The sequence below is a fragment of the Schistocerca cancellata genome, chromosome 1, assembly GCF_023864275.1.
Source record: "Schistocerca cancellata isolate TAMUIC-IGC-003103 chromosome 1, iqSchCanc2.1, whole genome shotgun sequence".
Taxonomy (NCBI): Eukaryota; Metazoa; Arthropoda; class Insecta; order Orthoptera; family Acrididae; genus Schistocerca; species Schistocerca cancellata.
This window is the reverse complement of record NC_064626.1, coordinates 1,028,315,273-1,028,328,830: the sequence shown is the minus strand read 5'-3', so window position 1 is coordinate 1,028,328,830 and position 13,558 is coordinate 1,028,315,273. Positions and strand designations below refer to the sequence as shown.

At 41.2% G+C, this 13,558-nt stretch overlaps 1 protein-coding gene across 1 annotated transcript in view; it reads right to left on the bottom strand.

Moving 5' to 3' along the window:
- The window catches only part of LOC126122489 (acid sphingomyelinase-like phosphodiesterase 3a), a 538,383-nt gene that overhangs the window by 322,474 nt on the left and 202,351 nt on the right, over positions 1-13,558 (bottom strand). The window contains exon 2 of the mRNA XM_049915090.1: positions 11,357-11,426. Within this exon, the coding sequence (XP_049771047.1) occupies positions 11,357-11,420 (64 nt within the window). The 5' untranslated portion in view covers positions 11,421-11,426. The remainder of the gene's footprint in view (positions 1-11,356; positions 11,427-13,558) is intronic.

Genomic DNA, 13,558 nt, shown 5'->3' with positions numbered 1-13,558 from the left:
TGGGTAAGCTCCATTTAGGGAAATGTGTTACACGAAAGCATTTGCAGCAGAATTGTTGTATTTAATCTGTTCTAGAGCTAGAATTTCAATAGTAATGGCTTTAATGTTTGCTAGAGCGGTTCTAAAATAGCGGTGAAATTCTAACGCACGCTAAAAACCAATCCACTAGTAATCCGATCCTATACTGTTTTGTGATATCTCATTAATAGTAAATACCCTCTCGATGACTACATTATCTCTCTTTTAAGTACATTTATTTCAGTTAATTTATTGTTCTGACATGTCTATTGGTATGTAACATAACTGGCCATATTTTATCAACCGGCAATATGTAAATGAATTTTCACAATTCACGACTCTTTACTTGTGTTAGAGAGGCAAAACGATGGAACAATAAGTACTCGTAGCAATGTTAAAATCTATGTTAATAATCTCTCACCACGTGCTGTTACAATAATCAGTTCACATGTAAGCAGGTACTTCTGTCACTTCACTGCAGTTTACTTTACCTCAGAGTAAATCACGGTCAGTCAAATTCATTCTTGATCCTATCTGGAAATCACACTCACGTGAACTTCAGCAGGCTAGAAGAAACAGCGATTTCAACTCCCGTCGACATCAGTCCATTAGAAGCGAAGAAACAAATGAGTTAGGCTGGTAAAAATCTTACAGTTTCAAACATGGTTGTGAACCAACAACAGTACAAGACTATGATCTGTGTATTATGTAGAACAAACAGGACGAACATTTGCTCTTAGGGAAAAAGGTGCAAATATATATAGCTCATCCTTTGCTGGTTATTTATTAATTACAGGCCTAAAGAATTTCTTTACATCAGTGTCCTACACGCAGAAAGAAAGGGTTCAGACTTAATATCATTGAAGAATTAGAAATCTTCAAACATCTTTCTCTTAACGATGGTTTCATTCTGAATGAACAAATGCAGTTGCGTGATAAAAATTTCTTCAGTGGTATAAAGTCCAAAAACTGTCCCCTTGTTTTTCTCAGAGCAGACTATAAAATATCTTCTTCCTCTTTCATTTTTATTTCTTACACTTTAATCGTTTTCAGACAAGATGCGTACAAAGATGAACAGTTACACTTTTTAGAACGTTTATGTGATTTAAGCAGTTGATTTGCTCTATATTGTCAACAGATGGCACGACTTAATTAGTGTACACGTTGTGGCAACTTTGGCCTGTAATCCTCTTAGTCTGACGTCACCTCCAACGCCTGTTTCCTCTTACAGCCCTTAGTGGTGTATAGTGTGCTGCGTCATGTAGCTATGATTTTACTGACAGTTACCAATTTTATGTCATTTACCATATCGGTATTGCTGTATGGTTTAAATATTATCTTCTTACGAAATATTTTATATGATGAGAACATTCCGCACTTAAATCGGTCCCATTTTTACTACATATGAGTCTTGTATATTCATAAATATGCTTGGTATAATAACTGTCTTCTCTTGGTTTTTCCATTTGTGAATGGTTCTTTAATCCATTTAGATAAAAGTTTCGGTTTTATGTTGAGGACACCCTAAGTCAATCTCGAAACCAGGTTAAAGCAAAATCTTGTTGCAACCGGTTAGCTGCGTTGTATGTATCACAAAACAGATGAGTACTAGAAAACATCTTTTGAGGGACTCCCTGTGAATATTCCGTGTTTCTTGACTTGCAGAAATTCTTCGTTACAGCCATGCTTATGAAACAATGGCGAAATCGAGCCAGTGCTAACTGTATTTCGAAATTCATTCACCTTTCTGATCTATTGTCCGTCTACTACGTTTGTGTCTCACGTAACTCAGCTTATCATTATTGTTGATTCACAACAGGATACCCTTCCCTATGGACAATTTGAAGACTTAGGTTTCTGATATGCCTTCTAACAAAAATTACAAACGCCTTTACTCACATTCTAAATACATGAAGTCGCAACACTATCCTTTCCCACAAAATCCGATTTATCTGTGTTTGTCTGTAGCTTCGAAAAGTTATTACAAGCGACAAAGTAGCCCTCTTTCATGCGAGGACAATGGCACTGTAATGTAATTACACTTGCATACATGACAACGCAACTAATAAATGAATCGAATATAATTGCAGTGGTGCACTGTACAACCCGTACTGGCAGCAGAAATTTTATGCTTCTAAAGCCCTCCCCTCCACTTCTAAGCTCTATAACCCCCATCCCTTCCATTTCATATCTAGCAATACAGCCCTCAGGTACTTCATTTTAGCAGAATAACCCTTCATGTACAAAGCGCGTCATGCAAATGGGTCTCAAACCACTTGCCATGCTCATATTCATCTCTGGAAAATTTAATTTTGTAATAAAAGCGGGAAACATGGAGCCTTTTTTGTGATTTTTTAAATTTACTGTCTTTACAAGCGAAAATTGTAAAACCGTAAGGAATTCGTTGTTATTTATTATTAAAAATTCTCTACATCTGCATCATTTTTTAAATCAACGCAGTGTTGCTTTTCATGTCTCTGACAGTTCCCTTTGTTGTTTGTGTGACGACACAAAATAATAAAAACTCCTACATCACAACGCAGAAGTCTAAATACCACTGCACTGTTGAACTCTCTGATCCTTCGGTAAATGAGGACGTCGTTGCAAAGGTGCGGTAATACACTCTTACACACACGCTTGCACCTACCCACACACACACACACACACACACACACACACACACACATAAAACGACGCACCAAGAAGGAATTATCCGAATGGGTCGGAAGTCTGTAAATGCTATGTACACTCACATATACAAAGAAACAAATAATTACAGTTTCATAAAAGCTGGATGATTTATTCAAGAAGCAGCTTCACAAATTCAGCAACTCAGTAACATGTTGGCGGACCCCTGGCCATTATGGAAGCAGTTATTCGGCTTGGGATTGATTGAGAGAGTTGTTGGAAGTCCTCCTGAGAGATATTGTGCCAAAGACTGTCCAACTGGCACGTTATATCGTCAAAATCTGGAGCTCTGGCCATAATGCTCAAACAGTTTTAGCTGGGTAAAGATCCAGCGACCTTGCTGGCCAAGGTAGGGTTTGGCAAGCACTAAGCAAGCATTAGAAACTCTCGCCTTGTGCGGGTGGATATTATCTTGCTGAAATAGTAGCCCAGGATGGCTTGCCAGGAAGGGCAAGGAAAGCGGGCGTAGAATGTCGTTGACATACCGCTACACTGTAAGGACGCCCGGATGGCAACCAAAATGGCTCTCCATACCATCTTGGTATGGCAAGCGACTGTCTGGCTGATTACCCACCGCTGTCCAGGGCGTCTCCAGACACGAATTAGCTGATTATCGCGGCTCTGTTAGAAGCGGCGCTCGTCACTGAAGGTAATTCTGTTCCACTCAATGAGATTCCAGGCCGAAAGTGCCTGACGCTATCGCAATAGGGCTTATTGATGTACTGAGGTCAACGATGGTGCAAGGAGTGCTGTGAACGTAGTTCCTTGTCTGTGAGCCGCCTATTAGTGGTCCTTGAGTTCACTGAAGTACCAGTTGCACTTCCGATCGATGATAATGATGAATCCGGGTCTCTGAGTGCCTCTTTGACAACTGCTCGGTCGTCGAGTTCTGTCGTCTCTCCAGGTCGACCGCTTCCTGCTTGTGGCTGTGTTCGTCCGTGATTCCACCATTCCTGCCAACATCGTCTAGTAGTCACATCGCTCCTATTGAAATGCCGAGTAATTCGCCGAGTACTCCCAGCGGCTTCTTTGAGCCCAACTACGCTTCCTGTGTCAAACGCTAACGTTGCGTATATTTTCTCTGCGCTTGTCTGCGAGACATACTCTGCAACTGAGTACACGGAATGAAATTCGCGAAGACTTTATGCCATGGTATCGACATGTCCCCCTATTTACCATTCTTTCCACCTACCTTAATATTTACCATAAATATTTAGTTACATAACCATGACATTACCCAAATTTCCAATGGATTGGCCTCATTTATAAATATACCATCAAACCAAAAGCTTGAACCCCTGTCAAAAAAATAGCTCTTAGCACTATGGGACTTAACATCTGAGGTCATCAGTCCCCTATAACTTAGAACTACTTAAACCTAACTAACTTAAGGACATCACACACATCCATGCCCGAGGCAGGATGCGAACCTGCGATCGTAGCGGTCTCGCGGTTCCAGATTGTAGCGCCTAGAACCGCTCGGCCGCTCCGGCCGACGAAGTCCCTGTCAGCTTGAAACCATACGTACATCAACTAACAGCACAAACTGTACATCCATCTCCATATTTTAAAGCATTAACCAAATTATTACCCCAAACTTTAATCAGTTATTACGTATAACAGATAAAATCTTAAGAACCCTCTGCTTTGTAACGTTTGCTCTCATCCAATTACCCCTTCCACTCTCTCTCTCTCTTTTTCTCTTTCTTGCCCACAGCCTACAGCCTTTTATTCCCATCTCTGAATCCCAAACAAACTTTTATTTATGTATGATTTTACCGCTGTTGGCAACATAACTACTGTACTTAAAGTTTGCAACATGTTTACTGGTTATGTAAACGATTTTGAAATTTAAGCTACATAAACTTGAGAGAATCGGATTTGTATACCACCTGAAATATTTATTTCAACACACGTATTCAGCACCTCAAGCTAAGATCTGTACATTCCTTTGAAAATAATTCTGAAATAATAATGTTATTATTTATATTGTTTGTATTTTGTGACAGTGTTTCTCTTTCGGTTTTTTATCCTTGCATCAAACAGTCTCTAGACGCCATCTTTGCTTACAAAATATGACAGTTTATACAAGGTGTTACAAAAAGGTACGGCCAAACTTTCAGGAAACATTCCTCACACACAAAGAAGGAAAATATGTTATATGGACATGTGTCCGGAAACGCTTACTTTCCATGTTAGAGCTCATTTTATTACTTCTCTTCAAATCACATTAATCATGGAATGGAAACACACAGCAACAGAACGTACCAGCGTGACTTCAAACACTTTGTTACAGGAAATGTTCAAAATGTCCTCCGTTAGCGAGGATATATGCATCCACCCTCCGTCGCATGGAATCCCTGATGCGCTGATGCAGCCCTGGAGAATGGCGTATTGTATCACAGCCGTCCACAATACGAGCACGAAGAGTCTCTACAGTTGGTACCGGGGTTGCGTAGACAAGAGCTTTCAAATGCCCCCATAAACGAAAGACAAGAGGGTTGAGGTCAGGAGAGCGTGGAGGCATGGAATTGGTCCGCCTCTACTAATCCATCGGTCACCGAATCTGTTGTTGAGAAGCGTACGAACACTTCGACTGAAATGTGCAGGAACTCCATCGTGCATGAACCACATGTTGTGTCGTACTTGTAAAGGCACATGTTCTAGCACACAGGTAGAGTATCCCGTATGAAATCATGATAACGTGCACCATTGAGCGTAGGTGGAAGAACGAAACTAAAATGAGCTCTAACATGGAAATTAAGCGTTTCCGGACACTTGTCCACGTAACATCTTTTCTTTATTTGTGTGTGAGGAATGTTTCCTGAAAGTTTGGCCGTACCTTTTTGTAACAACCTGTATATGATGTGTTACGACAGTGAAAGGAGCCTGTGACCACTGGAGGTAATCTGCTTTACTTGTTTTATTTTCACTGTTAAATATACGTTCTGTTTTTAGTATTAAAAAAAAACCATCTTCTCAAATAGTGTTTTCTTTCTTCAGTAGACAGCGTCAGTTTCTCCAAAATTGTAACACAACACACACATGCGTCATATTAACAAATGTAAATCGACCTCGTGATGGTGCTCTAAAATTTCGAAACACGTCGTGGAGGTAAATAAACAGTGAATGGTAACAGTAAACTTGTTGTTCCATTCGAAATCAACAAGGATCACGGTAAAACCTAACCTAAAATGTTCGTATTTAAAGTACGAGAATTTGTTAAAGCCAAAGTGTCAAATGGTTTTCATTTTACAAACACATACTCTTGCTTAGTAGCTATCCTAAGTATTGCGACTAGCATTCGTAAGAAATTCATATGAACGGAGAATTAACGACGGTCTCCAGTCATAACTAATAACATTAATTGCAACTGAATGGGAGACAATTATCCAGTGCAGGGCGTGTCTTTCCCTTGTCAAAGGTGGCTATGGGCAGGTGCTGCATGATTCGCACTGAATTTCAGGGAACCATGATGCTCCACGAGAGCTCAACCCACAACCAACAGAAGACGGTTGCAGTGAGAGCGAAGAAGCGTACGTCTCATTCAGTTGCGCACAAAATGAGCTCAAGCTCCTCTGTCGTGAAGAACACACAAATACCCTCACGGCTCCGGTGTACAAATTATTTGATGGATAACATCAAAGGCATAGTGGAGCAGTTCGTTGAAGATGCTGTTGTGTATAGGGAAGCAACAACGACAGAAAATTGTAGCGTAATGTGAGTTGAACTGAGAATGACCGTAGCCTTGTGTAATTTGGGGCAGCTATCCTTCAACGCGCATAAATAGGCTGAAAGAGGCAATTTTAATCGATTACAGTAAAACAAGAGCACACAACACTGATCCCCGAAATACTCATTTTTTTCTCAACAAAGCTGTAAAATTACAGAATCCGCTGGTAAAGATCTCATATCATTACACAACTCTTTCTTGGCATCGCCAGACAGTTTTGCACTAGCGCTTTTGTTTGCGAGATAAGTATGTGACCAAGGTGAGAATTTCTTTTGTTTTCTTTCAATACAATCCAAGCAGCGATTTGATGGATGTTGGACTGGTTCACTAGTCAGCTTTTGGAATTATGGCCTGGATACTTAGACATAGGAACACCAAGACGTGGAAACGTTTGTGTGTAAATTTTCGTAGGAAATTTTCTTGTATTAGATGTCTGAAATCGTGCTCGTAAGGTTTAAATCACTTATACACACGTGCACAGCATCGGCAGAGAAGCTGCGCTGCACGGAGACCAGTTAGAGGTGATCTTTGATCTGCGAAATTGCGCACCAGATTTATCTGTTGATCGCGAGGAGAGGAGATGAAACAGACAGTCGAGTATTGGTGTTACATGTGAAGAGTCGAGTTTTTGTTTAGTAGCATTATGCGGCCAGCAATGGAGGTTTGCGGATTATATTATGGATTAATGGATGATTCGTTGTGGAGGCTAAATGAATCAAGTTTTACATTGGTACGATTATACTGTTTGTGATGACTGGATTGCACGTAATGATTAAGTTTGCTTTATTCGCAGCACCGGTTTGACAATGCAGCATTCTTGGCTCGTCAGATCAAGAGTCCTTTTGACTTTGTATTCTTTTTGTTAGCATTTATCAATCATTGTCAGAGAAATGGATTTAAGAAGATTTTGCTTAAGGAAAGATTCTACAAGAGAAGTTTAATTTCTGTAATTCTTGAACTATTACGCAAGTTCAGAAAAAGACTTACTGTTATTGAACTATCATTAAATGTTATCAAGTCAAATGATATGAGATTTCTGTTGGATTCATTTAACATAGAATCATTGCCCACACCCGAAGAGTAAATTAATTTTCAATTTATTAAAAACATTATCCAAAATAATGAACCAAGAATGATATCAATGCTTTTAAAGAGTGCATTGCACCTTTTCGTATCTCAGTAGTTAGCTTTTGCATATCTGTTGTTAGAAATCAGATTATGTCGTTAATTAAGTTTCACGGGAACCAACTTTAGTTTTAAAGTAATCAGTTTTTCATCAAAGTTCATGGTCCATTTTGTAATAACAATAAGCTTCAAACAGGGCATGATTCTCCTAGAATTCTTGCAGTTATAATTGTCTACGAATTTTCACAGCTGAATTTTGTCACCATTGTTAGCGTTACGTAAGTTACCAGCTTTAATGTCCGGTGCGCACACCATTCAAAACTGGGAGGCCAAAGGTTACCATCTAACAGACAATTTAATATTAAGAACACAATTGACATAAAAGATCTACTTTCGCTAAAATAAATTTAATCAGATAACTTTAAACGTGGAAGAAGAAAAAGACAATACAGGAGTACCACCACTTGCGAGTGACAGTCAAGATGTTTCTCAATTAAAGAGACGTGAAATGTACATTTTTCTTCAGTAAATCGAAAGCAATCGCCTCCACCGAAAACATAGCCCCGAACAAAATTTAACTAAATTAAATTTCCAACAAAGTGCCTTGTTGATTTTTTTCTGTAGGACTAACAGTTCGTGCCTAGCGAGCGAAGAAGTATGAAAATCTCGCACTTGGTTTCAGAACCCGAGGTTCAGAACTGCTGGTTGCATAAAACGACATCGGTAGGGGCAACTCAATTAGCATTTTACTCTATGAGTGCCACAACCATTATTTGTTATTTTACTATTTTAAGAGCTTCTTTATTACCTTAATGAAAGAGTTTTTTTATCTCTATCCTTATGCTTGGAGGTTTGGCGGACTACGGCAGATCACTATTGTAAGAAAATGAAACATCTACAACCGTCCTTATGGTGTCACCTCTCCAACCATCAACTGTTATCTCAAAGCTGCTTTCTGGGAAACCCTCGTACAAACTGAAAACGCACAGACACGCACACACGCACACGCGGTAAAATGATCTAAAAAAATCATTCCAAAAAATGAAAAAAGGTAAAAATAAATAGACAGATTTGTGGCTGTCCGATGACGCAAATCATAGAATGAATCAACAACACAGCAACACTTCAATTGCTCCTGTCTACTACTGTACACTCGCACTCTTCCCATCGTACACTAAAAAGAGGTGCATTATTGTATTTGATACGATTTGTATATTTCAGATACTACAGTCGTCCAATTGCAATTTTATACTGCTAGCAGTCTCTCATTTACAATAGGATAGTTGCTTGAACTATGTTTCACTGATTGAAGTATGTCATAGGCCTTTCTAACGATTGGTTCCTCAAGCTGACACAGTTATCCTTACGACAAATATGCATGGCAGTAAGTTGAAAATCTCTTCTTCGTGGCCAAGTAGAGGAAGCTCTGAATCTTGTTTCGGGATTTGCGTGTTGAAGCCATAATGGTCGCCCAATCGTTGATATTCCTATATTCGCACTATATCACTCCCATATACGAAGCTTGTTAGCACTTGATGTAGAGAATTGGGTTGGAGTCATTAAATTGTATTGTAGTAGTTGCTGCTGCTGCTAGCTGGTTTACTGCTGTAGCTTGATGTTGGCTCTATATGTATTCCTCTAGGGCTAAAAAGATGAGATCCCGTGTTGTTGATGTGCTTGTTGATAAATAATGAACGACAGCATAAGTGAACTTCAACTATTTATTGGCATGGTGACATAATTTAACTGGTCGATAGACAGATTTGTCAACTTGTCAGAACAATTCTTTGTTGGAAAAAGGCCGTTTTTCAAAGGTACATCTATTGACTTCTCTCATTTGCATACATAAGTAAATAACGTGATTTATTAAAAATTACAGTGGTTCTCGTTTAAAATAGATGTGTTTACTTGGATAGTGAGTGAAAACAGTCCTAGTGAATAAATAGGTTTCACTGGGTAATTTTCATTTAAGGAGATCCAAAATACGTAAGTTGACCAATATCATTCGTATTTCATGTTAATAATTTCAGTTGAATATAGTGTTTTTACATAATGACATCTGTTGTATCAGTGTTCAATTGATGCAATCTTTTGTGTGGGTCAGTTATTAATCATATTTTAATGGATTGACTGTTTATGTAGACATGTTATGCAATCATTGCTAACATACACAATTACTTGTCTATTATCATAATCGCTAGTTAAACTGGTTGAATTGGAAGGGTATCGCATACTTCTTTATAATAAAGCCTTTAATAGGTTCCTTTACAAAGCTCACTGACTCAAAAATCTCAGTCATCTCATTCCTTCGGCCTCTGGGTGGCAGGTGTGAGCCACAAGCACCATTCACTGCTTCAACAGCTGTTTGTTTCCCTCACTCCTCCCTGCCTGTGTATTCGACTACTTTGCCTTTTTGCTATAACTTGTGAAAAGTATCTTGAATGCGCTGGAATCCTTGCTGGATACAAGTACGAGTATCGGGCTATTGGTATAGCCTTGCTCGATCACGTCTCCTCTGATCCAGTGCCTTCAGTAGGACAAGGTGCTCTGCGTCAATTGAACTCTTTCGGAAGACTAATCCTCGAACGTTGATGAGAGAACGTTTATCCCTGCTTCGATGTGCCTGTGGATGTAAATCTTAAAACTTTTATTACCTCGTAAAATATGTTTGTGGTACGAGAGTTATCGGGTTGGAGTAACCTTAAATACGGCCAGGGCCTCTTCCGTATCTAGGGAGAGGACCAGCACCAAACATCCATACTTGCTACAGCCTAAGCTTATCGCACTCTGTAAAATGCGTTTCCTGGAGGGATGTACCTAATGACTTTTCCTTTGATAACAGTCTAAGCTCTTCTTCGTTCGTGAGTCTTGTATCCGCTCGTGTTCACTGAACGTTGAGCCATTTCACTACCATGTTGACGGCTGTGTGTGAGGTGGGTGGCAGAGGTGTTGCACGACTAGTTGGAAGCCCGTTTCTGAGCCAAAACTATTCTTTGAGAATTGGAATAGTTACCTCAAAATATAATGCCATATGACGTAAGCGAATGAAAACAAGAACAGTCTTGTTGCAACCCTTGCTCACTAAAGTACGAGCAGCCCTTAGCGGCTCGCCATCTTACTTACAACTATTCATGACGTCGCCTTTCCGGCTTAGATCTTTTTTAATATGTGACTTGTAAGTACTGCATCTTTTTCCAGTCAGTACAAACTTTAATTTTATTAATGTATTATGTACTTAATGTTTTAGAACAGTTAGTCTAATTCTGAACACGACGCTCATAGAAGCTTTTGACTTAATATTTGTGACCGAGGGCTTATTTGTTCTAATATAAAGTAGACTTATTTGTGAGTCGAACGATCACTTACTTCAGATACCGTTCAAATAGTAAAAATGGCAGCATTAAATCTTTGAACGAGATCCTGAACGTGGGCTTTCCACGACAGCTTACTACCTACCTGAACACCTAGAAATTTCAACTGTTCAGTTTCACTAATCACATGCCCAGTCTGTGAAATTAAAACGTCGGGTTTTTTTCAGTTGTGTGTTAGAAACTGTACAATCTGAGTCTCATCGTGATGTAGCGTTAGTTAATTTTCTACAAGCCATGAGCTTATGAATTACAGTATTTGAAACAGAGCCAATGTTCCACACAACATCCTTTACTAAGAAGCCAGTGTCATCAGCAAACAGAAATATTCTAGAATTACCTGTAATATTACAAGACATATCATTTATAAAAATAAAGATCAGGGTCTGAACTACCGTTGCAGCGAGCTTGCGTAGACACTCACCTATCTTGGCGTGGGAAGCCGGGCAGAGCAGCACCAGTAATAGGGCTGCGCCCGCCACCAACATCGCTGCCTGCAACAGACAACTCGCGTCAGATAAACACCTCTGTGGGACACACTACCAGCGCAAAAAAGCACTCAGAAACACTCAAAAATAGCGCACCAAGAGGAGAGCATCAGACTGAAATCATATTTATTAGACATAATTATACAGATGAGAGATTCACTTTAACTCAAAATCCAGACAAGTAAACAAACATATTAAGGACAAGTAGACAAATGTAGCACAACATCAACAACGCGTTGGTTCTCCTTTTGCTGCAATAGATGCAGTAAGACGATCTGGCATTAAGTTCATTAGACATCTGATGCAGTTTTGAGACTCTGATCCACAAATCTTGAACAGCCGCCTCCGAATCATCACAGAGTGACATGGCAGCATCTGGCATTTCGCATCTGGCGTTTCAGCTGGTTCCATACATGTGCTGTAGGAACGAGTACGGGTAGCAGGCCGCCCATGACAGAGTCTGAGCATGTCGTAGAAAGTCTGGAGTAACTTGAGCTGTCTGTGCATTATCTTGCTGGAAAAATGCCTGTTTGTGGTGACCATGTAGGTAATGACCGGTTTGAGGAACGTCATCAGCATAACGCTTGCACTTCAAGGTACCATGCACCACAATTGGGGGGGGGGGGGGCACTCCTCCCCACCCATCCTCCCAGACCAGTACGACGGCTGTGCAGGCAGAGTGGCGCGCGACAGGGTGAGCGGAATTGTAAAATTCACCAGGCTACCTCGACACCAGCATGCGGTTATTACCCGTCTCCAAAACGAGTCGGAATTCATCACTGAACAACGCATTCTAACAGCCTGTGCCAGTCCACGTCGCTCTGGCTTGGCACTACTGTAGAAAGAGTTGTCGATGTGTCATGTTAACAGAAATACACGACAAGAGCGCCTGCACTGCGAATTCGCATTCGCATGGCTGTTGGAAATGGTTTGTGGAACAACTGGCACCCGTACATCTGATTGAGTCACTGTTGGATCCCTGATAGCTTGCCGCTCGATTCTTCGACCCTCTCGCCTCGTCGTCTTCCTAATCGCTCCACACACGGATCGTCGCACGTGGGTGTACCATCTCGTGTCCATATCGACAGAACACTGCCAATGATCGATCTAGCGAGCCACACTGCATGTTGACCAGATTGCGGTTTTCGTGCCAATGCTTAGGCCCTTCTCAAACCTGCATAGCTGGGACACATGCAACGCATCTATCTGCCATTCTGCTCTTTAAAGCCCTCCTTGAGTTGGGATGCGACTGTCAAGCCCATGACGTCCACTACGCTTCACTTAAATAGCGTCCACTGACCGACTGCAGCGCCAGTGCAGGGTCTGTGGGCATGTGCATTGGCACCAAACTAGGACCATTTGAGCATAGGATCTCACTATACTTATTTGCAAAGTTTCGATGTCAGATGCTGGTAAGGTCCCATGAGCTGAGCCACCTACGCAAGATCTTCAGGAACAAAGTCTATAACGTCCATGAACTAAGAGATTTCAAGCAACACAAGCCCACTGACGAGGAGCAGGAAAAGAAACTTGTTTTCTTTTCGTTCTGTGGCTCAGTGTCAGGCAAGATAAGCAGCCAGCTGAAAAGTTACAGGATTAAATCGATCTTCTGGCCTGAGCCGTGGTAATAATTGTTGTTTTGTAGAGCGCTCCGCAGCGCGTAGTGTAAAGCAGTCGCCCTCCTTTTCTGGCGGGTGGCGCCGCTGTGGCAGTCGCAGCTTTGGTGTCTCCCTCTGGTGGGAAGGGGGGAAGGTTGCCTGTTCACGTGCATTTAAGGGGCGCTATGAGCTCGCCAGTGAGTGAGTCTGGGTCAGTCACTCGTCCCCAGCTTGCTAGTATGTCTCTCGTTCGCATTTCTGAGGCAGTTAGTGTCTGTCTGTCGTCCGGAGTGCTAGTATGTCTTTCGTTCAGATCAACCTTTAAGGCCGGAAAAATGAGAGTCTTTCCACTCCGCCAGTAAGAGGAAGCGAGTGGTCGCCCGGTCGGTGCTTAGTTCCTGCATCTGAGCCTACGCGTAGGCCGCCAGTCTGCTCGAGTTTGCTCAGGCAATGGTCATTGGCGGTCGGATCGATCGGTTGGTCGGTCGCGCACTGAGACACAAGACGACTTGTCCGTCTTGAGCGTCGGGGCATGTGAGG